This window comes from Monodon monoceros, unplaced genomic scaffold (assembly GCF_005190385.1).
Source record: "Monodon monoceros isolate NGI ecotype Baffin Bay Population unplaced genomic scaffold, NGI_Narwhal_1 Super_Scaffold_12, whole genome shotgun sequence".
NCBI classification, from domain to species: Eukaryota; Metazoa; Chordata; class Mammalia; order Artiodactyla; family Monodontidae; genus Monodon; species Monodon monoceros.
In genome coordinates this window covers 162,860,487-162,886,005 of record NW_021703768.1, presented here as the reverse complement: position 1 = coordinate 162,886,005, position 25,519 = coordinate 162,860,487, and the positions used below count along the sequence as shown (strand labels likewise).

The following is a 25,519-nucleotide window of genomic DNA, read 5'->3' as shown; positions in this document are numbered from 1 at the left end:
CGCCCCATTTAAAGGTCGCTAGTGAGTAGCCCCGCCTCCTTGGGGGGGGTGGAGCCTCTTCACACGCGTGCGCAGTGGATCGTAGAGCCGCCATGTCGGAGCCGCGCGGGTCGTCACCCCTGCGGGTGAACGCGGCGTTCGCCGCGCGGTACGGCCGCTACCGGGAGCGCGAGGAGCTGCAGCGGCGTGAGTGCGGGGCGCATGTGCGCTGGGCGCCGGCGCGTGCAGGGCGGTCGGGAAGTGGGGGTTGATCTGATCCCATCTGTGCCCCACAGTGAAAGATCGCTATGGGGATAGGGACAGCTGCGGCGACTCCAGCTCCGAGTCTGACTCCGGCGACGAGCGCGTGGTGAGCTTCCCCGCCTCCCTCCCGGACTTGCAGGAGGTGTCCAAGCCCCACACCATATCCCGGCCCCGACTTATAGGGGGCGGCTAACCTCCAACCCCATCGCGCCGTACGGGAGCGCCCATCTCCCACCCCCCATTTCCATGAGGGACAGACAGCGCCCTTCCCATCCCCAGGGAGTGGGCAGATCTCCCCTACTTCCTCTCCCCTACCTCGGATCTACCTGCCCATCTTGATCTGTGAGGTGTGAACCCTCTGTCCACATTTTCGTCCCTAACAGTTTAACCGTTTCTCCGTGTCTGCCTCTGTCCCCAGAGTGGGGCATCCCTCTGCCACATGCGGCACCCAGCTTTTCCCCATATCAGCCCTGATCTTCCCAGCCTCACTGAGCGGTCCAGCCCTTCCTCTCTGTTCTGATGTGCCCTCTGCCCACTTGCCCCTAGGTTGTCCATCCCTTGTTGATACCAGAAAGTACCACCCACCCCCTTGCCTGCTACCTTCCTCTGTCTCATATCCCGTACCTATGTGTGGCCCACCCCCAAGAGGGCCCCTCTCCTTCCTCCACCTAATTGACCACTCCCCCCAATTCAGATCCAGCTCTCCACCCCCACCTGCCTCTACCCAGCCGGATTCCCCCGCTTCCTTCCTCCTAACATATACCCCTCTATGCACACTAATTCCCACACACTCTCAGCCCACCTGCCCCTGTTGCTTACTGCCCCCATCACAGCCCCTTTCTGAAGTCTGTCCCCACCCCTTTTCCTGCCCTAGGAATTTGACACTCAGCAGGAGCGTGACTTTTACAGGACCCTCTCCTTACTGAAGAAGAAGGATCCGCGCATCTATCAGAAAGATGCCACCTTCTATCAGAGAACAGGTCTGGGGCTACTTCTACTGAGGCCCAGATTCCTCATTGCTTTATAGGCGGTTGTGACTGTTTAATGGATCTCCACACACATCAAAACTGATTAGCAAAGGGACTTCCCTGGCAGTCCAGTGGTTAAGACTCCATTCTTCTACCGCAGGGGGCACGGGTTCAATCCCTGCTGGGGGAAACTAAGATCCGGCATGCCACGCGGCAAGGCAAAAAAACCAAAACCAAAACACCGCTTAGCAGAGTGTCTTAGGTTAAGACCTGTTGTCATTAATAACGGCTGTGTGCTTGGCCCTGTTCTGAGTGTGAATTATTCACTGAATGATCACTGCCAGGTACTTCCAGGTAGTAGCAAGTGTGATGCCTCTTTGATAGCTGGGAACTAGTGGCTCGGGGATTTGAAACCTCGGTCTGACTCTGGCCCAGCATAGTCTTACTCTCTGCCTGCGGGAGGAAGGGGTTTGTGGATGTGGATGATGGCAGGTGTCTTCTGGTGTCCCCGCAGCATCGTCCTCAGACAGTAAGGAGGAGCCAGCAGCTGAAGAGAAACAAAAGAAGGTGCAGCCCATGTACCTGAAGGACTACGAGAGGAAGGTTATCTTGGAGAAGGGAGGGTAAGGAGAAAGCCTGACTCCTCTGCTCCCACCTTCCCAGGGCAGGTGGACACATCAGGCACTTAGGGGCAGGGGTGGGAAGAAGCCAGTGACTCACCAGAGTTGAGGGAACCCTGGAGAGCAGGAGCCTGCCTGCACCCCACTGCCCCCTCCACCAGCTGTTGCTCTTAACAGCCCCCTACCCCATGGGGACAGACAGGCCATGGGGAGTCTATTCTGAAGCCTTCTTCCTTCTTCACACAGCAAATATATTGATGAGGAGAATTCAGATGGGGAGGCCTCCAATCAGAGACTTCAGGTGAGTGGGGTGGAGGCTGGGTGGGGGGCTTGGGGGCGCTTGAAGCCTCAGGGCTGGGCCTGAGGCCCATGTCACTCTCTCTGCAGCAGACCTCATTGAAAAGTTATGTGGAAGAACAGAAACAGCTGAAGGAAAGGTGAGCCCTGGGGCTGGCTGAGTGGCCAGATGGAAAGGAGTTGAGGCTCTGAGGTTGGGCGGGCCTGGGTTCAAATCCAGCTCTGTCACTTAATGGCTGTGTGCCCTTGGGCACATCGCTTGCTAGCTCCGGGCCTCAGTTTCTGCATCTGTGACACGGGGTTGGTCATGGGCTCTATGTCACAGCACAGCTCTGGGCTTGTCAGGACGAGCTCAGGGATTAGTAGACGGGGCTTGTCTTGGGGCAGCGGGCAGGGCCAGCCCACCCGTCCTGAGGCTTGTTCTCTCGCACGGGCAGCTTCCGGGCATTTGTGGAGGACAGTGAGGACGAGGACAGTGCCGGCGAAGGTAGCTCCGGGTTGCTGCAGAAACGTGCTAAAAGCAGAGAGGAGAAGGTGGGTGCTGGGGCCCAGCTAGATGGGGGCTGGTGGCAGAGAGGGCCCCAGGGCTCCCACAGACCCTCAGCGCTGGCTTCCCCCCAGGCCCAGGAGGATGCTGGTTACATCGAGTGGCTGAAGGGGCAGAAGGAGATTCAGAACCCCGACACCCTGAAAGAACTGGTGAGTTCGCATTCACGGTCACTGACCCACTAAACTACCTGGTCTGCTTCCATCCAACCTTTCCCTGGAAACCGGCCCTTGAGACGGTAGCCAGGAGCACATTCTCTAAAGATGGGGTGTGTCCCCCTCTGGGCCTCAGCTTCTACATCTATAAGATGAGGATTAGCCCACCTACTTCCTAGGCTGGCCGTGAAGCTGCAGTCACCAAATCCACTGGGTGCCCACATCTGTGCTCCTTCCCTGTCGCTGATCCGGGTCCTGTTACCCCCCCTTCACCCCTAGACTCACCTCAAGGAATATTGGAACAACCCAGAGCTAGATGAGGGGGAGCGCTTCCTGCGGGATTACATCCTCAACAAACGCTACGAGGAGGAAGGAGATGAGGAGGAAGAGGAGGAAGGAGAAGAAGGGTGAGTAGCCATGTCCCCCAGGGGCCTGGAGCCAGCACTGGCCAGAAAGGAAAAGGCACCAGGCGTTTACACTTTTTCACATAGATGGTAGCAGAGTTAGCCTTTTTCTTTTCTTTTTTTTTTCTTTTTTTTTTTTTGCGGTACGCGGACCTCTCACTGTTGTGGCCTCTCCTGTTGCGGAGCACAGGCTCCGGACGCGCAGGCTCAGCGGCCATGGCTTACGGGCCCAGCCGCTCTGCGGCATGTGGGATCTTCCCGGACCGGGGCACGAACCCGTGTCCCGTGCATCGGCAGGCGGACTCTCAACCACTGCGCCACCAGGGAAGCCCTTTTATTTTTCTTTTTGGCTGCGCTGTGTGGCATGCAGGATCTTAGTTCCCCAACCAGGGATTGAACCTGTGGCCCCTGCAGTGGAAGTGTGAGTCTTAACTACTGGACCACTAGGGAATTCCCTAGAGTTAGCCTTTCTTGAGGAAAAGCTGCAGAGTGTGGGCTCTGGAGCCAGGGGGCCCTGCCACTGGATTTCCATGCCTCGGTTTTCCCATCTGTAAGTGGGGGTAACGGTGGCACCCTAGCAGAGGGTTCTTGTGAGGATTAAATGAGTTAATATGCTGGTACACAGGAGTGCAGGAGCTCGGCTGACGCCCCCAGTCCCATCCCATCTCATCCCTCAGGGTCCCTGGCCCCCCAGTCCAGCTGGCCGTGGACGACTCCTCAGACGAGGGTGAGCTGTTTCTGAAGAAACAGGAGGACTTTGAGCACAAGTACAACTTCCGCTTCGAGGAGCCAGACTCTGCCTCGGTGGGTGGCCAGTGCCAGCTCCAGGGAGGACCTGGCCCGCAGGGTCCAGGCCGGGAGAGCCTGGAATCATCTCTGCTGCCCACAGGTCAAGACCTATCCTCGGAACATCACATCCTCCGTGCGCCAAAAGGACGAGCGCAGGAAGGAGAGGAGGGAAGAGACGCGGGAGCGGAAGAGGAGGGTGAGTGTCTGTTGGGGCGGTGCGCTGTGAGGAGGCGGGGCCCAGCCTGCAGGGGGCAGGGGGGAGCCCATACCCTCCCTCTCCTGTGAGCTGCCGCCTGCAGGAGAAAGCGAGGAAGCAGGAGGAACTCAAGCAGCTGAAGAACCTGAAGAGGAAGGAGATTCTGGCCAAGCTGGAGAGGCTGCGGCAGGTCACAGGCAACGAGACACTGGGCTTTGAGGAGCAGGACCTCGAGGACGACTTTGACCCCGCCCAGCATGACCAGCTCATGCAGGTGTGGCCCCAGAGCCCCAGCCCGGCTGTGCAGCCAAGTGCTCAGAGCGTGGCTCTGGAATCAGCAGTCCCTTCCTGGCTGTGTGGCCTCAGAAAAGTGACTTGACCTCTCTGACCCTGTGTCTCTGTCTATAAAGTGGGTCTAACTGCAGCATTTATGTCAGGGCTGTTGTAAAGATAGCCTGAGAGGAATACTAAATGTTAATTAACTTGGTAAATGCTCAAGGAACTGTGGGTCCTGGTATTTCCTTTAAACTCATTTATTGAGCCGTTAGTGTTTATTGTTGTATTTGGGGAAACACAGCTTCAGGCCACTGGAACAGGCGATGAGGGCTGGATGGGAGAACAGTGGGGACCACGGGCACCGCAAAGCTGCCCCTGACTAAGCCTGGGAGGTCAAGGAAGGAGACTAAGGATGCATAGGTGGGCCAGGTGAAAACTGGAGTGGGTGGGTGCTGTGTGGTCAGCGTTCAGCCTTCACTTTCTAGAAGCTTCTCAGTCCTGAGCTTCAGCTTCTCAATATTTGGCAGTAGTTTCTGTCTCTTGGGGAGCTTGTGAGAACACAGTGAGATGCAGCCCAGCGTCCAGCATGCAGTAGGTGCTTATAAATGGCACGGTTAGCAATATCTGCCTTTGCCAGCCAGTGGAACAGGGGGCAGAGAGCAGGGGGGTCAAGGGGGCAAGATGAGCCAAAAGTGGGTGTGGAGGAGCCCAGACACACAGGGTTCCCCCGACATTAGGAGCTGAGGGGGGTGCTGCGAGGCCATTTAAGGTGCAGGAGTGCTGCCATCTGGGGGGAGTGGGCCCTGCTCACCCTCCCGGCCCCGACCCTGCAGAAGTGCTTCGGGGACAAGTACTACGGAACCATGGAGGAGGAGAAGCCCCAGTTTGAGGAAGAGGAAGGGCTTGAAGGTGAGGTCACTTGGGGCAGTGGGCTGGGGGTGGGGGCTGCTTGGCCTGACATGACCCCCCGGCCCATCCCTGCCTGCCTGTCCTCTGGAATCAGACGACTGGAACTGGGACACGTGGGCTGGGCCGGAGCAGGGTGGAGCTTGGAGCCAGCAGGAGCCGCACTGCGAGGACCCCGACTTCAATGTAGGTGCCCTGGGCGCGGGGATCTGGGGGTCCTCAGAGGGTCCCGAGGACCGCAAGGGCAGGCCTGACCTGCGCATCCCGGCAGATGGATGCCGACTATGACCCCAGCCAGCCTCAGAAGAAGCAGCGCAAGGCTCCTTCGTTGGGCAAGAAGAAGCGAAAGTCGCCCTTCGCCACAGCCGTGGAGCAGGAGAAGCCTGTGTTTGACCCTGGTGAGGCCCGGGTGGGCGGCCGTGGGCAGGCAGGGGCTCCACAGGGCCCGGCACACCCCGGCAGCCTGGCTCTGTCCCCGCTCAGGGGACAAGACATTCGAGGAGTACCTGGACGAGTATTACCAGCTGGACTACGAGGACATCATCGATGACCTGCCCTGTCGCTTCAAGTACCGCATGGTGGTGCCCTGTGACTTCGGGCTCAGCACCGAGGAGGTGGGACCCTGGGGGCACCCGCTAGGCAAGGGGGAGCCTGGAGCCATCTGTGCTGTGGCGTGGCCTGTTTTCTCATCTCGAAAACAACAGGAATAATAGTGCTAATGACAGTACTAATAACATTACCTGCCTCAAAGGGTTTCTGTGAGGCCGGGGCTCAAACAGTGCTTTGCCCACGGCAGGCCCCAGTAAATATTAGTTTTAATTCTGTTACCGTATATCGGCAGCAGGGTGACCCTTAAGACTTGACACAGGTTCAAATCCTGGCTCAGCCGTTCACCAGTTGTATAACCTTGGACATGTGACTAGAGCCTCTGTGCCTGGGTTTCCCCGTCTGTAAAATGGGCCTCATAGCAGCCCCACCTCATGGATGTGGATGTGAAAAAAATATGCTTTGAATGTCACTTGCGCCTTAGCCACAATGGCTATGGATGCTTGACAGCAAAAATAGACGATGTTTATTGAGCTTATAACATCTGCATTCACTTCATCTTCCTGATGACCTTCCAGTAGGTTCTAAGGGGGTGCCCAACTCATAAGTGAGGAACCTGGGCCTCATCTGTAATTAGCAAACCCAGTCAGTGGCATGGAGACCCCTGCCCTGGTCTGAGGCTGCTGGGACCACAGTGCATGGGGTCAGGGCTCAAGGGCCCAAATTGTAATCTGAGAGTAGCCACTTCCTGGCCATGTGACTTGGGGCAAGGATCCCCTCTCTGAGCCTCAGTTTCCCCATCTGATGCCCCCAACAACAAAAAAATCAATTAGCCTCTGCAGAAATCAGTTCTTTCTCACCATCATGACATTTCTGCTGCGTGGAACTGGCATTACCCTGCTTTGACCCATGAGGTGACTAAGGCTTAAGAGTCAGGGCCCCCTGGGGCTCACGAGCAGGACCCCACTCTCCCTGCCCTTGCAGATCCTCACTGCCGATGACAAGGAGCTGAACCGATGGTGCTCCCTGAAGAAGACCTGCATGTACAGGTGACGGGGTGGGGCTGGGCCAGGTGCCCCGGGGGGGGGGGGGCGGGCAGGCTGAAGGCAAGCATGGGCAACTCCCAGAGCACCCAGCGGCCTGCAGGTCGGAGCAGGAGGAGCTGCAGGACAGGAGGGCGTACAGCCAGAAGGCCCAGAACGTATGGAAAAAGAGGCAGATCTTCAAGTCACTCTGCCCAGAGGAGTAAGTATTGTTGGTTGTAGGGGGTGGGTGGGCTTGGGAGCCTGCCAGGCCCAGGTTTGAGTCATGCTCTGTCAGCCATCTGTCACATGACCTTGGGAATGGGGTTTCCCTTCTCTGATACCTGGGTGTCAAGTCCTGGCTGGGCTGTAGCTGTGTGACATTGGGCAAGTCACTTTCCCTCTCTGGGCCTGCTTCCTTATTTATAAAACGGGGATAAAGATGGCTCACTTCTTGTTGGGTTTTTCTTTTTTTTTTTGAGGATTAAGTGAATTAATTCACACACAGTGCTTAAAACAATAAGTTCTAGATAGGTATTAGCTCTTGTTATTATGCCTGTTATTTCCTGATCTATAAATGAGGAGTGATAAAAGCTCACGGAGCTGATGGAAAGCTAAAATGAGTTAATTTGTGTGAAGAGCTTAGTGCAGGCCCAGGCTCAACATTCAAAATTATCAGTGACACAATCCAGCCTCAGAGTTCTGTAGAAAAATCCCAGCTTGGTATTGCATTAGACCCACATTTGAGTCCCAGGCAGGCCCCTGAATTGTTTTATTTTTTTTAATTTTTGGCCGCGCCACGCGGCATGTGGGATCTCAGTTCCCCGACGAGGGACTGAACCCCTGCCCCCTGCAGTGGAGGCACGGAGTCTTAACCACTGGACCGCCAAGGAAGTCCAGGCCCCCGAATTCTGAGCCTCTCCTTTTCACATCTGTAAAAATGGGGGATGGAAAGCCTAACTGTGACTGGCCTGGGCTGAGCCGCACCTTCCTCCTCCAGGACAGAGATGCCCACAGAAGCCACAGGGAAGCCACAGAGAGACAAAGCTGGCCCGCAGGGGCAGCTGCTGGCACCCGATGGGGCCTGTGGGAAGTGGCCCCAGCCTGAGAGCCCCCCAGTACAGGAAGAGGCAGCCCCTGCGACACCCACCAAGAAACCGGCCCCCCAGAGGCAGAGGAGGGGCAAGAAGGCACGTCTCCTGGGCCCCACAGTAACACTTGGTGGATGCGAGTTCAGCCGCCAGAGACTGCAGGCCTTTGGCCTCAACCCCAAACGGCTGCACTTCCGCCAGCTGGGCCGGCAACGGAGGAAGCGGCAGGGGCCTAAGAGCCACCCCTGAGCTCAAGGGAGCCTGCAGGGGCCTTGGGGCTCCTCCCCTTCAATCAAGCCCCCTCTTATCGACTGTATAGACCCTCACATCTACCTGTGGGCAAGGGAGTCTTCCCATCTTAAGAGATGTGAAAGCTGAGGCCTACTCAGTAAGCGTCCCCGGATGACTTGGAACCTCACCTCGAGACATACCCTGAGCCCCATCCCTCAAATGCTGGGCCCAGCCATAGCCAAGGTCAAGTCAAACGGCTTTATTAGCCCCCATTGGTCACAGCCCCGCCTCCCTCCCACCAGCCCTTGGCAGGATGGGGGCGTTGGGACCGGTGAGGGGCATGGACGGTCCAGTGCAAACTACAGTACTGAGTCAGGCCCTGAGTGGGTGCCCGGGGGCCCTCCCTCCCTGCCCGGTGAGGAGGGCCCAGCTGGTGGGAGGCAGGTGTGCGGGCTCTGTTCCTGGCTGAATGGCCCTGGCCCGGAGGCTTCCTGGACTGCTCTCAGCTGCACTTGTCAGGGAGGGGAGTTCAAGCTCCCACACCCAGAGTGACATAAATAAAAAAATAAATAGGGTCGTGTCTTCTCCCTCATCCCCTCCCTTTATAAAAACACAAAGTCCTCAGAGCTTGGGCGTTTAGCCTTGAGGAGCCGGCCTGTGCGAGGAAGCCGCAGTGTGGGTTGGGAGGGCTGGGAGCAGAGGTCGTCCAGGCTGTGGTCCTGAGCATGGCCCTCAACCAGGGTGAACATGGGGTATCGCTCTGTGGCTGAGGAGGAGCTGAGGACCTGGTGGGAGGAGAGAGAAGAGCTCAGCCCCCAAGCCATGTTAATTATCCTAGTAGGTATAATTATCTTAACAGGTATATTTATCAGGTGCTTCCTGAACTCAACTCCCATCCCTCCAGGGCAGTGATGCAGGCCAGCCAATCAGCACCTTCTGTGCCCTGGCTATAGTGATTGGCTCAGTGATGAGCACATGGCAGGGTCCTACCACTTGACCCCCTGGAAGCAGCTGTCCCCTTAAATTTTTCATTTCATGCCTCTTTTTGCTCTAATTAGAGCTGGGCTTTTGCAGCTTGTGGTCAGGATAATAATCTTAACAACATAGCCTGGACGTGGCCTTGCCAGGTCTGCTGGCCTCAAAGCCTCTGTTCCTCTTCTACCCTCGCCCTGCCCTTTGCCTCCCACCCTCCAGCATGCCTTGCTCACCCTGGTCAGCTCTGAGCAGAGCGTCTCAAACTCCTTCCTGTCTCCAGCATAGAACCCCACAGTACAGCTCGGGTCCATCTTGGCAAAGGCCATCTTGCGGGGTGAGGTGCAATGGAAGGACTGGGGCAGACAAACAAGGGAGGCTCGGGGGGAACCCTCCACAGGCCTCCAACCCCACCCTGGGGATCCCAGCTCACCTCTAGGGGGAAGTCGGCCTGGCTGACATCCACAGTGGGCTGGCAGTAGTGAGGGTCCAGGTAGAGGAGGAAGTCATCTGCAGGGGAGGAAGCGTGAGCAGGGGTAGAAGAGGGTAAGGTGGGATGGGATGAAGCAGGATGGGGTGGGCCTACCCTGATAGCCAATGAAGTACAGCGAGTGGCGTGGCTTGCCCCCCATGATGCCAAGGCACAGCTCTGAACGCAGGAGCTCCTGCAGGGAAGAAAGCGGGTGAAGGTAAGGACCCACAGCAGGTGCTGTCAGTGAGCACTGTAAGCACTGTCAACAAATGCATAGCAAAGGCCCAATGTGTGCAAACCCAAGCCTGTGCTGGGCCCTGGGGGGTAGCAGTGACCAAGACAGACAAAACCCTGCCCTTATGCAGCTGATCTAGTGCGGGAGAACAAGGAACAAGATGAGCAAGTTACGTCACGTGCCACAAGGCGGTAACACTGGAGAAAGAATAAAGGCGGGAAGAAGGCTTTGCAATTTTAAACAGGGGAATCAGGAAAAGGCCTCACTGAGAGATGATGTTTTAGCAAAGAGTTAAGAGAGTTAAGAGTGCATCTTGGGATACGTATAGCTGATTCACTTTGTTATAGACCAGAAACTAACACCATTGTAAAGCAATTATACTCCAATAGAGATGTTAAAAAAAAAAAAAAAAGTGCATCTTGGGAAAGAGTGCTCCAAGTGATGGGAACAGCAAGTGCAAAGGCTCTGAGGCAGGTGTCTTCTGAGAACAGTGAAGAGGCCTGTGTGGCTGGAGCAGAATGAAGTGAGTTGGAGAGTGTGGGCAGATGGTACAGGGCCCTGTGGGCTGTGAAGGGATCTTTGGCCTTTATTCCGGGTATAAACACATCAGGGTCTTTCCAGCCTTGCTGTTCCTTTTGCCCAGAACACTCCTCTGGCTTCTCTCTTGCTTCTGGCTAGAGAGGGGCTTTCCTAGGCTGTGCAGCCACCCGCATCTGCCCCTCATCGTGTTAATTCTGGTTCCTTTAGAGTCCGAGTTGTAACACCACAGCTGTCAATTTGGTTCCACATACACTGCCTGTTATTCCCCCATTAGAAAGTCTGTTCCCAGAGGGCATCAGTTGTTGCCTGTTCACCTCTGAATCCCCAGCAGCTGGGACAGTTCTTGGCACATAATTGGCGCTCCGTAACTACTGGATAAACCGATGAAGAGATGAAGGAAGCATAAACACCTAACCCAAGCTGAAAAAGTCTGCAGGGCTCCTGGGGGGAGGCATGGTAGAATCTGGTAGAACCTACCTTCATGCAGGGCACGTACACGGGGTTGAGAGTCTCACCACCCAGCCGCACTGGCACCAGGATGACCACGGATTTCCACTCAGCTGTGGGGTCTGGCCTGGCCACCAGGCGTGCCACATCCGCCTTGTACACTGGAAGGACAGGGTAGCAGGTCACATTCTCTCCGGCCCTTCGAGCCTCAGAGTATGGTCCTCCATCCTCAGGGGACCAACCCTGCCTGAGCAACCTCTTGGGATGACACTCCTGTCATCGGCAGAAAAACACCTTTCCCGTGTCCCCCCACCCCAAGCTCCCTCAGACAATCCCTGGGCCTCCAGGCAGGTGTGGAATCCCCATTTTACAGAGAGGGCAACTGACGTCCTGAGACTGAGACAAATAGTGTAAAGCTAGGAGGAGTTGGAGAGCCTTCCCCGCAGCCCAGAGTGCCTCTAGTCCTCCCCGACTCGGCGCCTGGGTTTCTAAGATGGAAATGGGAGCGCTGAGCAATCCGCCAGTCAGCTGCAAGTTCCTGTGTGTCCCTCCTCAAGTCCCGTCTGCTGGTTTCTCCTCTCCCGCCTCCTCCCTTGTGGCTATGTGAGCCCCCTCCTGGCTCCCAGAAAAGTGCCTCCCTTTCCGGAGGCAGCTGCTACGGTCTGAATGCTTGTGCCCCCCTCTAAATTCTTATGTTGAAATCTTACCCCGCAAGGTGATGGAATTAGGAAGTGGGGCCTTTGGGAGGGGATTAGGTCAGGAGTGAAATCACTGCCCTTATAAAAGGGACCCCAGAGAGCTCGCTTGCCCCTTTTGCTACCTGAAGACACAGCAAAATGAACCAGGAAGTGGGCTCCCAACAGACACGAAAACTGCCAGTGCCTTGTTCTTGGACTTCCCAGCCTCCAGAATTATGAAAAATAAATTCCTGTTGTTCACAAGCCACCCAGTCTATGGTTTTTTGTGTGCTGTTTTGGTTTTCTGGCCATGCCGCGCAGCTTGTGGGATAGTAGTCCCTGACCGGGGATCGACCAGGGCCCCGGCAGTGAAAGCGCCGAGTCCTAACCACTGGACCGCCAGGGAAGTCCCTGGTCTATGGTATTTTTGTTACAGCAGCCCTAACAGACTAAGAAAAAGGCTCTCCTGAACTGTTTTCGAGGGAATAATAACAAGAATAGCTAAGATTTAGTGAATACTTACTAAGTGAGAAGCGCTATCCTAAGGGTTTTACTTTTATCACTGACTCACTTAATCCTCATGACAACCCTGTGAGGCAGAGACCCAACTTTCGTACATGTTGGACCTGTTTACACAGTAAGAGCGAGTTGGACCTGCGAGAGGAATTCCTTATGTCTTTTATTCTATCACTCAGGGAGAAGCCCCTGAAGTCTCCTCTCCTGGTTCCAGAGGGAGGGAAGGAATCCTGAGCACCCCGACCCAGTGTGGGCCTCAAATCCTTTCCAAGGGTCCCTCTGCCGCAGAACTTGTTTCAGCATCTGAGGAATGTGGGTCCTAAGAGGCAGCTGAGGTAGTGACTGGCTCAGGGTGAGAACCCTGTGACCTCGGCTCCCAGCCCCTTACCTGTGCAGTCCTGAGAAACGTACACCACCAGGCGGGTGACCTCTGAGCAGCTCTCCACAGCTTTCCTGGGGGTGGGAGGAAAGGCCTGAGCTCCTGGGGGTACCCAGTAGCTCCCGTGTCCCCTGCAGCGGTCCTCACCTGAGTATGTGCGCCACCAGGGACGGCCCATACCAGTCACCCGCCTTCTTGCCCGAGCTCTGCCCAAGCTCCACCAGCCGGTGTAGGCCGAAGGGGGCCCGGGGATGGTCAGCGAACCAGGATACAATCTGCCGGTGCCGGCGCTCCTGCTCCGGCTCAGGGGCAGCCTGGGCCCAGCGCGGAGGCATCCAGTGGGCAGGCCCACGATACCGGTTGGGAGAGGCCAACCTCGATGGCTCAGGGGGACCCAGGCCTGCGCCCAGGGACCACGTCCAATCTGGTAGGGATGGAGTTAAGAGTCAAATGGCAATGGTGTAGGGGGGTGGGGCACAGTTCCCACTATCCATGATTTACACACAACTCTACTGCTCCAGAGATGCCGTGTTTAACTACAATTTTCACATTCCTTCAACTTATTTTCTAAACAACTCTCACTCCCCGCCCCCCCCCACAAGCTTACTTTACACACAATTCTAACACGACTTTAAACTCTTTGTTTACAAACAGTTCTAACCCTGCTGACCTGCGGTGGGCGCTATGCTCCTACCGTGCCCCTCCCCCTCCACCGCTCACCTCTGGGCAGGAAGTGCAGCAGCAGCCCCTGAGCTAGCATCATCTGCCCGCTCCGTAACATGCATCCCCAGCCACAGTCGGAGGTCAGGCAGCCCCCGGCGAGCGGTGGGAAGTCCCGGCGGTACGTAAACCATAGGCGAGATACAAAGTCCCGCTGGAAACGCTGGATGTCACCTACAAGAGCAGGCTTGTCAGTTGCCACCAGAAACACCCCTGGGCGACTCCTCCAACCCTAGCCAGGGGCCACCAGCTCACCCTCGCCCTCGAAGCGGTAGCGGCGGCCACAGAGATGGACGCTAGAGATCTTGCTAAAGCTGGTCCGGCTTTTGACTGCCCAACCTGGGGAGACATGGGGCAGTGTCCAGCAAGATGAAGCACTTGCTTGGCAGACACGCAACCTAACAGGGCAGCAACAGCGCTTAAATTCTCCCATCTGTGTGATGGGGGTATCCTAGTTCCTATCTCAGGGAAGGCTCCGGGGAATCCGTGCTACACTTCTCCTGGATGGAGGCGGAGCCCCTAGTAACAGCCACATTCATGTCTGCCGTTAATTCGGGATGAATCAAAGCACGTCTGATTACTGTACCCATTTTACAGAGAAGGAAAATGGAGGCACAGGGAAACAGAAAACCTTGCCCAAGGTCACACGGGGAATCGACTGAGGCTTGTAAACACATTCCCCTTTGGACCTGCCAGCCAGCGGCCCGCTCTGGGCAGGGCAGGGCGGGGGACCTACCCACAGGTGACTCACGGGAGGGGAACAAAGGGTGGAATACTTGACAGGCGCAGGGTCTGGTTCTCCTTGACTCCCACCGACCTCCAAGTCCCCACCCAGCCCGCCTGAACCCTCAGCTCGCTCCCACCTCAGAACCCAACCCCGGGGCCCGCCCCCTCCTCACCGTACTTGACGTTGTTCCAGGCTGTCAGGAACTTCGCTTTAAACTTGTCCACTTCGTCCGGCTCCCCCGGGCCGGTCCCGGACGACGCAAGAGCGGGGCCGCTGGCTCCGGAGGGTCCCAGGCCGTTGGGGTCCGGGGTTCGGGGGCGCCGTGGCCTGCGGCCCTCGGGGCTGCGCGCGTCCTCCTGGCTGCCGCTCCGGTACTGAGCTGCGGCCGGCGACACGGAGTTCATGGGCCTGCCGGGAGGGCTGACTGAGGGCCACAGGGGCCGCGCTCGAGCGCCCCAGGGGCCAGGACGCGGCCAGGACGCGGGCGCCCAAGAAGGCGCTAGTGGGCCCCCAACACGGCGACTAGGCCCCCGGGCCCTGTGCGGGACGGTGTCACCGCCGCCGCCGCCGCCATTTTAGCGGCCCTGGCCCCGGGAGGGAGGCGGGCGTGACACAGCCGGACGCCCCGCCCAAGCCCGGCCCCCAGCCTGGGTCCCCAGCCCCAGTCCCGTGTGGCTGCGCTGTGACCTCCTGACGCCGCGCCTCCCTGCGGCGCCCCGCGACCCCCTCCACCGCCCGCCTTATCGCAGAGCCAGGCGCGGCCGAGCCCCTAGAGGTCCTTATCGGAGGCCCCAGAGCCGGGAAGCCCGCGCCAGGCCCCGCCCCTCGCCGGTTCCGGCCCCGCCCCTCCCGGCCCCGCCCCCTCCGTGCGCAGGGGGACTGACCCCCAGGCGGGACCCCTACGCGGTTTGCACTTGCCCACGTCCGCCACAGGATCAGAGCGCTGCTCTGCGGGCTGCGCACCCGAGACCTGCCTCGGTCGGGGGCCCGACCTGTGCGTGACACCCACTCCCCCAAACTCCCCCTTCAAGCCACACCCCTACGTGCTTTAGTTTCCCCAGGAGCAGAAGGGCTCAAGTACACGCAACAACATACACGAATCTTCCTAATTTTGCTGAGGGAAAGAAGCCAGACAAAAAAGAAGAGTATATACTCGCTGGTTCCATTTATTTAAACTCCAGAAAATGCAACCTCATCTATAGTCATAGAAAGCAGATCAGTGGTTGCCTGGGGGTGGGGGGGGGAGAGGTGGGAGCGAGGGATAAAAAAGGGCTTGGGATGTGTTAAGTATCTTGATTGTGGTGATGGTTTCCAGCATGTGAAAGCTCAACGGATTGTACACATTAAAAGCGTGTGGTTTGTTCTATGTCAGTTATACGTCAAGAAAGCTGTAAAAATTTTTCAGTGCATCTAACTCAGGGGAATGTTAGGAGGACGAGCTGAGTTCATTCTGGTAAAGCGCTTAGCGAGGCATTTGAGGCACAGTTAGGGCTCAGAGAAAGCCAATCATGACCTCAAAGGCAGGATGAGTGCCCTGGGAACCACAGAGAGGGTGCCCTCTAGTGGCCAGCCCACGGGCTCTGTCCTCAGCAGGCAGAAGGAAGTTGGATGAAGGCTTTAGACGAGGGCATGCAATGTGAAGAAGACACAAAAGTACAGTCACCTCCCTGACTTTCTCACCTTGGGTTCTCCCCTCATTCACTTCCCTTCAACCACACACCTGCCTCCTTCCTCAAATTCAACAGGTACCAATCCACCTCACCTTTGCACTTGCTGTTGCCTCTGCCTAGACCTCTCTTCCCTGAGATATCTGCATGGCTGTCCCTCAACCTCTTTCAGGACTATTCAAATGTCACCCCTGCAGTGTGACCACCTTCAAAATTCCACCCCACCCCTACCCTTGGGATCCTTCCCCCTTCCCTGCTTTTTTTTTTTTTTCCAGAGCAGTTACCATAACCTGATTGTCTGAGTCAGCTTGGACTGCTATAACATTAGTGCATGGTGAGGGCCCTATTCCTAGCGAAGTCCTCACATGGCCTTTCCTTGGTGCATTATACAGAGAGAGAGAGATCTCGTGTCTCTTCCCTCTTTTTAATCCCATTGGGGGGGCTCCACCCTCATATCCTCATCTAAACCTAATCACCTCCCAAAGGCCCCTCCTCCTAATACCATCACACTAGCGGGTTTGATTTCAACCTGTGAATTTTTGGGGGGGGGACACAAATGTTCAGACCACAGCACTGATCTTATATTTATATGTATAATTTTTATGTTTATCACCTCTGTCCCCACCACATCACTAGAGCAGGCATCTCTGTCCATCTTGGTCACTGCTGCCTCCTCAACACTCAACGTGGGGCCTGGCATATGGTAGTTGTCAAACAACTTGTGGAGTGGGAGGAGAGCTGATAGCTTCACAGGGGACAGATGGACTGGGGTGGCCCCAGGTGACCCCTTCTGTTTGATTTGCTGGCTGAACCCCGCCCCAACCATGGTCACAGCTGTTGACCGAAATCCCCCGCCTTGGTCAGGCAGGACGCTAACCACTTGCATGAGTTGTCTCACAACAGGAGCTCCCAATAAAGAATATGGTGCTGCCGCCGAAACTAACTGGGAGAATTTGGGAGGGGCCAAAAGGAGGGAGGAGATGCCAGCCCATAATATTTTCCTACAGACCTCCCAGGATCCTTCGCGCTAGGGTCCGTCTTGGCTGAGATGCACGCACCACCAGAAAGGACCCTGAGTCAGACTATATATGGGCCAAGCAAGATGACTGGCCAGAGACAACCCGGAAACTAACTCCATTACCATAAAACCTAAGACTGCGAGCCACGTGGCAGAGCAGTTCTCCTGGGTTCCCTTACCCTGCTGCTCTCCACCTGGGCGCCCCTTTCCAATAAAGTCTTTTGCTTTGTCAGTACGTGTGTCCCCTAGGACAATTCATTTCCGTGTTAGACAAGAGCCCACTCTCAGGCACTGGAAGGGGTCCCCCTTCCTGCAACAGCTCCTTCCTGGAGGAGGGCAGTGATTCACAGTGTGACCTTCAATTTCTTCCCTTCACTCGCCTTCCATACAAGTACAGCCACAATGTCAGCTCCCCACCTGGGTCTCTGTCCCCACCCAGCATCCAGCTGCCACCTGTATCCCCCCTGGGATGTCCCCCAGTTTCCCCAGTTTTGGTTTTTCACCCCCACTGGCTTTTCCTCCCATGCCCTCGGCTTCTCCCCACCCAGCCTTCATTGCCTTCCTTCCTGGGGGTCTGTCAGTCCACTTACTAATCTGTCCCCAATTGTCCTCATGTCCCCAACGGAGCACAATAGTTATGGGCAGATGCTGCAGCCAGGTGTCTTAGACAGGTGACCTTGCTTCTCTATACCTCAGTTTCTTCATCTGCCAAATGGGATAGTAATAGTGCCTAGTTCCTAGGGTTTGGGAGAAGAATTAAAGGAATATGCAAAATGTTTAAAACACAGCAACCACCACTTCACTTTGAATTGTTACTGCCATTGTCTTTCTTATTCCCACCACTGCCCTCTGAGGTCTGGCCCCCACCACCACTGTTGCATCCTTCCTGGCCTCCTGAATGCCATCTCTGACCCCTCAAATCCACACAACAGCTGGAAGAACCTATTTATAAAATTATTTTCATGAACATTTCCAGCACACACAAAAAAATCTAGAGCAGCACTGTTTAATAGAAACATAACATGAGGTACATTTTTCAATATTCTAGTAGCCATGTAAAAAAAAAATACAGCTAGTTCAATTAAAAAGTGGGCATGGGGGGGCTTCCCTGGTGGCGCAGTGGTTGAGAGTCCGCCTGCCGATGCAGGGGACACGGGTTCGTGCCCCGGTCCGGGAGGATCCCACGTGCCGCAGAGTGGCTGGGCCCGTAAGCCATGGCCGCTGAGCCTGCGCGTCCGGAGCCTGTGCCCCGCAACGGGAGAAGCCACAATGGTGAGAGGCCCACATACAGCAAAAAAAAAAAAAAAAAAAAAGTGGGCATGGGGGACTTTCCTGGTGGTCCAGTGGTTAAGAATCTGCCTTCCAGTGCAGGGGACGTGGGTTCAATCCCTGGTCGGGGAACTAAGATCCCACACGCTGTGGGGCAACAAAGCCTGTGCACAACTACTGAGCCCACGCTCTAGAGCCTGTGTGCCACAACTAGAGAGAAGCCTGTGCGCGTAAGGAAGAGCCCACGTGCCAAAACGAAGACGCCGTGTGCCGCAACTAAGACCTGACGCAGCCAAATAAATAAATAAATTTTTTTTAAAAAGTGGGCATGTAAGCAGATAGGGTAAGGGTCCCTGGAAGAAAAGAACCAGATATACCTTTTTGACATAAGAGAAGCCATTTTTTACCTAAGCCATTTTGTGATCTAAGGCCGGCCCCAGGGCTTGCGCTTGAATGAGTCTCAGTAATTAATGATCTTAAGGGAACAAAAGAATGCAGGAATGAACCACTGTTATCAGGCAAGAGAAGTAACAGTAGCAAAGATAATAAATCCGTTGTAAAGACTTCCAGTTCTGTTTCAGTGGTAAAGAGTAGCTTGAAGCACTCCCTTGAGCTGTTTTGCACAATTCAAACTCCCCTCAAGTGCTCAGTCACCAGATCAACTAGAACCTAAGGAATGATGATGTTGACCTTTTCTGACCCTCTTGATTTCATCAACTTAAGCTTGGACTCTGTCAACCTTTGTCCAAATTCTATGCTGAATTCTCCTCTGCTCAAACCCCTTCATGGATATGCATATAATCTTAGCTTAAAACGTCCCCAATTTTACTGCCTGGGGAGATACTGCTTTGGGAGAGATCCCCGGGGTTCTCCTTACTTGCTGCAAGTAATAAATCCTTCCTTCACTCGATCTTATCTTATCTTCGGCTTGGTTGTGTCTTTTGGCTTGACACCCACAAAGAGGCGGGTTTTCTGGTAACAGGCAGAGGATCTGAATAGATATTCTTCCAAAGAAGACATACAGATGGCCAACTGGTACATGAAAAGGTGCTTGACATCACTAATCATCAGAGAAATGCAAATCAAAACCACAGTGACTATGATAATAGTCGTTCTAACAGGTGTTAGAACGACTATTATCAAAAAGACAAGAGATAACAAGTGTTGGTGAGGGTGTGGAGAAAAGGGAACCCTTCAACACTGTTGGTGGGAATGTAAAACCGGTGCAGCCACTATGGAAAACTGTATGGTGGTTCTTCAAAGAATTAAAAACAGGACTATCATTTATCCAGCAATTCTACTTCTGGGTATTTATCTGAAGGAAATGATATCACTATCTCAAAAAGATATGTGCACTCCCATGTTTATTACAGGGTTACTTACAATAGCCAGGATGTGGAAGCAAGCAACCTAAATGTCTACCAGTGGATGAATGGATAAAGAAAATGTGATATAGGGGAATTCCCTGGTGGTCCAGTGGTTAGGACTCTGTGCCTCCACCGCAGGGGGCACGGGTTCGAGCCCTGGTGGGGGAACTAAGATCGTGCATGCCAAGTGGCGTGGCAAAAAAAAAAAAAGTGTGTGTGTGTGTGTGTGTATATATATATATATATAAACGTTATATATATATATAAACGTTACTCAACCACAAAAAGAAGGAACTAAGTCAGACAGAGACAGATACTGCAGGATCTCACTTATATGTGGAATCTTAAAAAAAACAAACTTGCAGATACAGAGAACAGGTAGATGGTTGCCAGAGACGGTGAGTGGTGGATGAAATCAGTGAACAGAGTCAAAGGTACAAACTTCCAATTATAAGACAAATAAGTCATGGGAATGTCATGTACAGCACGGTGATTATAGTTAATAATACTGTATTTTGCATGTGAATGTTGCTAAGAGAGCAGATCTTGAAAATTCTCATCACAAGAAAAATAAATCGAACTATGTGTGGTGATGGATGTTAAATAAACTGATTGTGGCGAACATTTCAGAGCATATACATACAGCAAATCATTCTGTTGTATACTTAAAATGAATACAATGTTATATGTCAATTCTATCTCCATAAAAAAATTACAAGAAATAGGTGACTAATTTTAATAATACTTTGTACTTAACCCACTATACACAAAATACGATCATGTAACAAGTATAAAAAATTATTAATGAGCTATTTTACCTTTTTGGGGGGTACTGTTCTCAAAATCTGATATAGTTCATGTGTTTTTTTTACAACCATAGAACGCCTCAATTTGAATTGGACACATTTCAAGAGCCACATGTGGCCAGTGGCTACTGTATTAGTGCAGGCAATGTAACCATTGCCCAGGTGAAGACAGGAGACATCCCAGATGCAGCTGGAACCCTGGGTCCTTTGCTCCATGTTCCCAGATAGTCTCTGCCTGAATTGCGGCGGACTCCTTGGAGCCTGGTGTAGGGCTGGAGCCCAGTCTGTATCTCCAAAGGTACTGACTCTGCTCTTTGAACCCCTTCTCCTCTCTTCCCTCCTCCTCCTGCAAGGTCCCACTACCTTAAACAAACCAGATGCCAGGCACCCCCACAGGGCCACCCCAGGCTTGTCTGGATTGGCCTGGGGCCACCACCTCAGATTCCAAATAACAATGACTGTCACGGGCTGTCCTGCCTTGTGGGCTGTATTGTTTCTCCACAAAAGATATGTTGAAATCCAAACCCCAGGTCCTTGAGGTTGTGACCTTATTTGGAAATAGGGTACTTTGCAGATGTAATTAGTTAAGATGAGATCATACTGAATTAGGGTGGGTCCTGAATCCAATATGACTGATGTCTTTAGAGAAGAGAGATGCAGACAGACACAGAGGAAGAAAGTCATGTGACCATGGAGGCCAAGATTGGGGTGATGCAGCTTTGTGCAAAACCAAGAAGGCCAGGGCTTCCCTGGTGGCGCAGCGGTTGAGAGTCCGCCTGCCGATGCAGGGGACACGGGTTCGTGCCCCGGTCCGGGAAGATCCCACGTGCTGCAGAGCGGCTAGGCCCGTGAGCCATGGCCGCTGAGCCTGCGCGTCCGGAGCCTGTGCTCTGCAACGGGAGAGGCCACAACAGTGACAGGCCCGTGTACCGCAAAAAAAAAAAACAAAAAAACAAACAACAAAGAAGACCAGTAACCACCAGAAGCTAGGAAAGAGACAAGGCATGATTCTCCCCTCTCCCCTAGAGCCTTCAGAGAGAGCATAGCTCTGCTGATACCTTGATGTTGGACTTTTAACTTCCAGCACTGAGAGAGAATCCATTTCTGTCTCAAGGCACCCGCTCTGCAGTAATTTATTGCAGCAGCCTTAGGAAATGAGTGCAGCCTGTTTATCCCTTCTCTTCTTCAGGTCTTGGCTTGCCAATCACCTGCTCTAAGAGGCCTGCCCTGACCTCCAGCTTGGGCCAGGCTCTCTTTATTCTCAGGCTCCTCCTGACCACAAATGAATTATTACATCTTTACAATGGTGTCATTGCTTGTTAATCCCAGTGTCCCCTGTGAGAGTAAAAGCCCCACGAAGAGAAGAGCCACAACACTCCTAACTCCATTATTCCTTCAAGAGCATCCACGGTAAAGAATGAATTACTTTTTTTTTTTTTTTGGCTGCACCACGTGGCTTGTGGGATCTTAGTTCCCCAACCAGGGATCGAGCCTGTGCCCCCTGCAGCGGAAGCGCAGAGTCTTAATCACTGGACTGCCAGGGAATTCTCAAAAAGAATGAAATTCTGCTATTTGCAACACCATGGATGGGCCTCGGGGGCATTATGCTCAGTGAAATAAGTCAGACAGGGACTTCCCTGGTGGCGACTGTGGGACTTCCCTAGATCCCACATACATGCCGCAACTAAGAGTTCGCACGCCACAACTAAGGAGCCTGCCTGTCGCAACTAAGACCCGGCACAAGCAAATAAATTAATTAATTAATATTTTTTTAAAAAATAAATAAGTCAGACAAAGACAAATACTGTATGTTGACTTACGTGGAATCCAAAAATAATACAAATAAGTGAATATAACAAAACAGAAACAAACTCACAGATACAGAGAACAAACTAAAAGTTACCAGTGGGCTGAGGAAGGAGGGAAGGGGCAACATAGGGGGAGGAGATTAAAAGGTAGAAACTACTATGTATAAAATAAATAAGCTACAGGCTACATTGTACCACACGGGGAATATAGCCAATACTTTATAATGACTTAAAATGGAGTATAATCTACAAAAATATCAATTCACTACATTGTACAGCTTAAACTAATAGAATATTTTATTTTTATATTATTATTATTTTCTTAAATAAATTTATTTATTTTATTTATTTATTTTTGGCTGCGTTGGGTCTTCATTGTGGCATGCGGGCTTTTCGTTGTGGTGGCTTCTCTTGTTGCGGAGCACGGGCTCTAGGTGCACGGGCTTCAGTAGTTGTGGCACGTGGGCTCAGTAGTTGTGGCTCGCGGGCTCTAGAGTGCAGGCTCAGTAGTTGTGGTGCACGGGCTTAGTTGCTCTGCGTCATGTGGGATCTTCCTGGACCAGGGCTCGAACCTGTGTCCCCTGCATTGGCAGGTGGATTCTTAACTACTGCTCCACCAGGGAAGTCCCTAATAGAATATTTTAAGTGAACTTTACTTCAGTTAAAAAAAAGAAGAACATCCATGGTCACTCTCAGTGTCCTGCACCGGGCCAGCGATGACAAGGAGAGAAAACCAGCCGTCCCGGCTCTCTGGTGCCTCTTGTGTTGTTACATGACAGACACACAGTAATTGTTTTTTAAATGACTAAATGAATGATTAAGGAACTTAGCTGTCCTAAGAGCCTCCTCCCAGCTTTTTAAATTTAAGTAGAGTTGATTTACAATGGCGTGTTAATTTCTGTTTACAGCAAAGTGATTCAGTTATACATTTATATAAAACCTTAAAAAATTTTATAATGATTTTTTAAATAAATTTATTTATTTAATTTATTTATTTTTGGCTGCATTGGGTCTTCGTTGTTGTGCGCGGGCTTCTCATTGCAGTGGCTTCTCTTATTGTGCAGCACGGGCTCTAGGCACGTAGGTTTCAGTAGTTGTGGCTCACGGGCTCTAGAAAGCAGGCTCAGTGGCTGTGGAGCACGGGCTTTTTTGCTCCACGGCATGTGGGATCTTCCTGGACCAGGGCTCGAACCCGAGTCCCCTGCATTGGCAGGCAGATTGTTAACCACTGTGCCACTAAGGAAGCCCTATAATGATTTTTAAACAATATTTATTTATTATTTATTTTGGCTGCACCAGGTCTTAGTTGCGCCACGCGGGCTCTTCGTGGCAGCATGCAGACTTCTTAGTTGCAGCATGCAGGCCTCTTAGTTGCAGAATGCATGTGGGATCTTAGTTCCCCGGCCAGGAATAGAACCCGTGTCCCCTGCACTGGAAGGCGGATTCTTAACCACTGGACCACCAGGGAAGTCCCAGGACCTTGTTGTTTATCCATTCTATACATAAAAGCTTCTATCTGCTAACCCCAAACCACTCCATCCCTCCCCCACACCCCCTCCGCCTTGGCAACCTCAAGTTTGTTCTCTATGTCTGTGAGTCTGTTTCTATTTCATAGATAGGTTCATTTGTGTCATATTTTGGATTCCACATATAAGTGATATCATACGGTATTTGTCTCTTTCTGACTTACTTCACTTCAATCTCTAGGTCCATCCATGTTGCTGCAAATGGCATTATTTCATTCTTTTCTATGGCTGAGTAGTATTCTACTGTATACATGTACCACATCTTCATTATCCATGCGCATGTCGATGGACATTTAGGTGGTTTCCATATCTTGGCTATTGTGAATAGTGCTGCTATGAACATAGGGGTGCATGTATCTTTTTGAATTAGAGTTTTGTCTGGATATATGCACAGGAGTGAGATTATCATATGGTAATTCTATTTTTAGTTTTCTGAGGAAACTCCATACTGTTTTCCAACGTGGCTCCTCCAATTTACATTCTTACCAACAGTGTAGGAGGGTTCCCTTTTCTCCACACCCTCTCTAGCATTTGTTATTTGTAGAGTTTTATTGATGGCCATTCTGACCAGTGTGAGGTGGTACCTCACTGTAGTTTTGACTTGCATTTCTCTAATAATTAGCATCCCCAGCTCTTTCTGAATCTCCTCAGCTGACTTCTCCAGGGTTCAAGATCAATTCCCTCAAGACTTGCCCTACTGGCTTTACCTGTCTTAAGTCATTTAACCCTCAGTACAACCCTAGAAGTTAGATCTAATTATTTTTTAAATAAATTTTTTAATTTATTTATTGGCTGCATTGGGTCTTCGTTGCAGCACACGGGCTTTCTCTAGTTGTGGAGAGCAGGGGCTACTCTTTGTTGCGGTGCGAGGGCTTCTCATTGCAGTGGCTTCTCTTGTGGCGGAGCACAGGCTCTAGGCACGTGGGCTTCAGTAGCTGTGGCATGCGGGCTCAGTAGTTGTAGCTCACGGGCTTAGTTGCTCCACGGCCTGTGGGATCTTCCCGGACGAGGGATCGAACCCGTGTCCCCTGCATTGGCAGGAGTATTCTTTTTTTGTTGTTGTTTTTTTGCTGTACGTGGGCCTCTCACCGCTGCGGCCTCTCCCATTGCGGGGCACAGGCTCTGGACGCGCAGGCTCAGCGGCCATGGCTCACGGGTCCAGCCGCTCCGCGGCATGTGGGATCCTCCCAGACCGGGGCACGAACCCGTGTCCCCTGCATCGGCAGGTGGACTCTCAACCACTGCGCCACCAGGGAAGCCCCTTGGCAGGAGTATTCTTAACCACTGCACCACCAGGGAAGTCCCTAGATACGATTTTTAAACCCATTTTACAGATGAGGAAATAAAGTATCAGAAATAGAGGTCATACAGTGGGCGAACTACTGTTATTCCCAGTGGTCATCTTCATAGTCGTCATACATTTAAAACTCAGAAAGCAACCCAATAAAAGCACAGGCAAAAGATCTATACAGTCTCTTCACAAAAGACAAATGGATGCCAAATAAGCACATGAAAAGATTCTTATCAAAAGCCATCAGGAAAATGCAAAATAACATGACAATCAGATACCACCACCAACCCACCAGAACAGCTAAAATGAAAAAGACTGACCCTGGGGCTTCCCTGGTGGCGCAGTGGTTGAGAGTCCGCCTGCCGATGCAGGGGACACGGGTTCGTGACCCGGTCCGGGAACATCCCACATGCCGCGGAGCAGCTGGGCCCGTGAACCATGGCCACTGGGCCTGCGTGTCCGGAGCCTGTGCTCCGCAACGGGAGAGGCCACAACAGTGAGAGGCCCAGGTACCAAAAAAAAAAAAAAAAAAAAAGACTGACTCTACCAAGGTGAAGATATAGAGGAACCAAACATTTAAAGGGCATGCATTTTGTTGTATGTCAATGACACCCCAATAAACTAGGCAAAACAAATCAGTATGGTAACATTAGGACACGGACACAAAATTCCATTTGAGTGGAATCCAGTGAGGTAGGATTGGTGACTGTATTCTGGTGATTGTATTTTGGCGTCAGTGCCTGAATTTCATCCTGGGTCTCTCAGCAATTTCAAGAATGTTTTGTGCTTCT

At 52.9% G+C, this 25,519-nt stretch overlaps 2 protein-coding genes across 7 annotated transcripts; one reads left to right on the top strand and one right to left on the bottom strand.

Moving 5' to 3' along the window:
• The first annotated feature begins 80 nt into the window (after positions 1 to 80).
• On the top strand, positions 81 to 8,849 carry KRI1 (KRI1 homolog). Of its 5 annotated transcripts, none has more exons than XM_029217021.1 (19): positions 81 to 186; positions 276 to 349; positions 1,118 to 1,223; positions 1,726 to 1,834; positions 2,078 to 2,132; positions 2,222 to 2,268; positions 2,566 to 2,662; positions 2,750 to 2,827; positions 3,110 to 3,237; positions 3,912 to 4,038; positions 4,124 to 4,219; positions 4,323 to 4,493; positions 5,329 to 5,404; positions 5,499 to 5,587; positions 5,673 to 5,799; positions 5,885 to 6,015; positions 6,932 to 6,996; positions 7,094 to 7,192; positions 7,970 to 8,849. In XM_029217021.1, exons 1-19 carry the CDS (start codon positions 93 to 95, stop codon positions 8,307 to 8,309), a joined length of 2,109 nt encoding a protein of 702 aa, XP_029072854.1. In that variant the 5' UTR covers positions 81 to 92; the 3' UTR covers positions 8,310 to 8,849. The 5 variants fall into 5 exon arrangements, with proteins under 5 accessions (XP_029072854.1, XP_029072853.1, XP_029072856.1 ...); XM_029217020.1 differs by having other exon boundaries at positions 2,219 to 2,268; XM_029217023.1 differs by having other exon boundaries at positions 2,219 to 2,268; positions 7,084 to 7,192.
• ATG4D (autophagy related 4D cysteine peptidase) lies at positions 8,536 to 14,588 on the bottom strand. Of its 2 annotated transcripts, XM_029217025.1 has the most exons (10): positions 14,149 to 14,584; positions 13,505 to 13,588; positions 13,250 to 13,423; positions 12,677 to 12,953; positions 12,539 to 12,603; positions 10,988 to 11,118; positions 9,850 to 9,928; positions 9,697 to 9,773; positions 9,500 to 9,619; positions 8,536 to 9,076 (listed from the first exon to the last, which is right to left on the bottom strand). In XM_029217025.1, exons 1-10 carry the CDS (start codon positions 14,378 to 14,380, stop codon positions 8,894 to 8,896), a joined length of 1,422 nt encoding a protein of 473 aa, XP_029072858.1. In that variant the 5' UTR covers positions 14,381 to 14,584; the 3' UTR covers positions 8,536 to 8,893. The 2 variants fall into 2 exon arrangements, with proteins under 2 accessions (XP_029072858.1, XP_029072859.1); XM_029217026.1 differs by lacking the exon at positions 9,500 to 9,619 and having other exon boundaries at positions 8,840 to 9,076; positions 14,149 to 14,588.
• Positions 14,589 to 25,519: the final 10,931 nt, after the last annotated feature.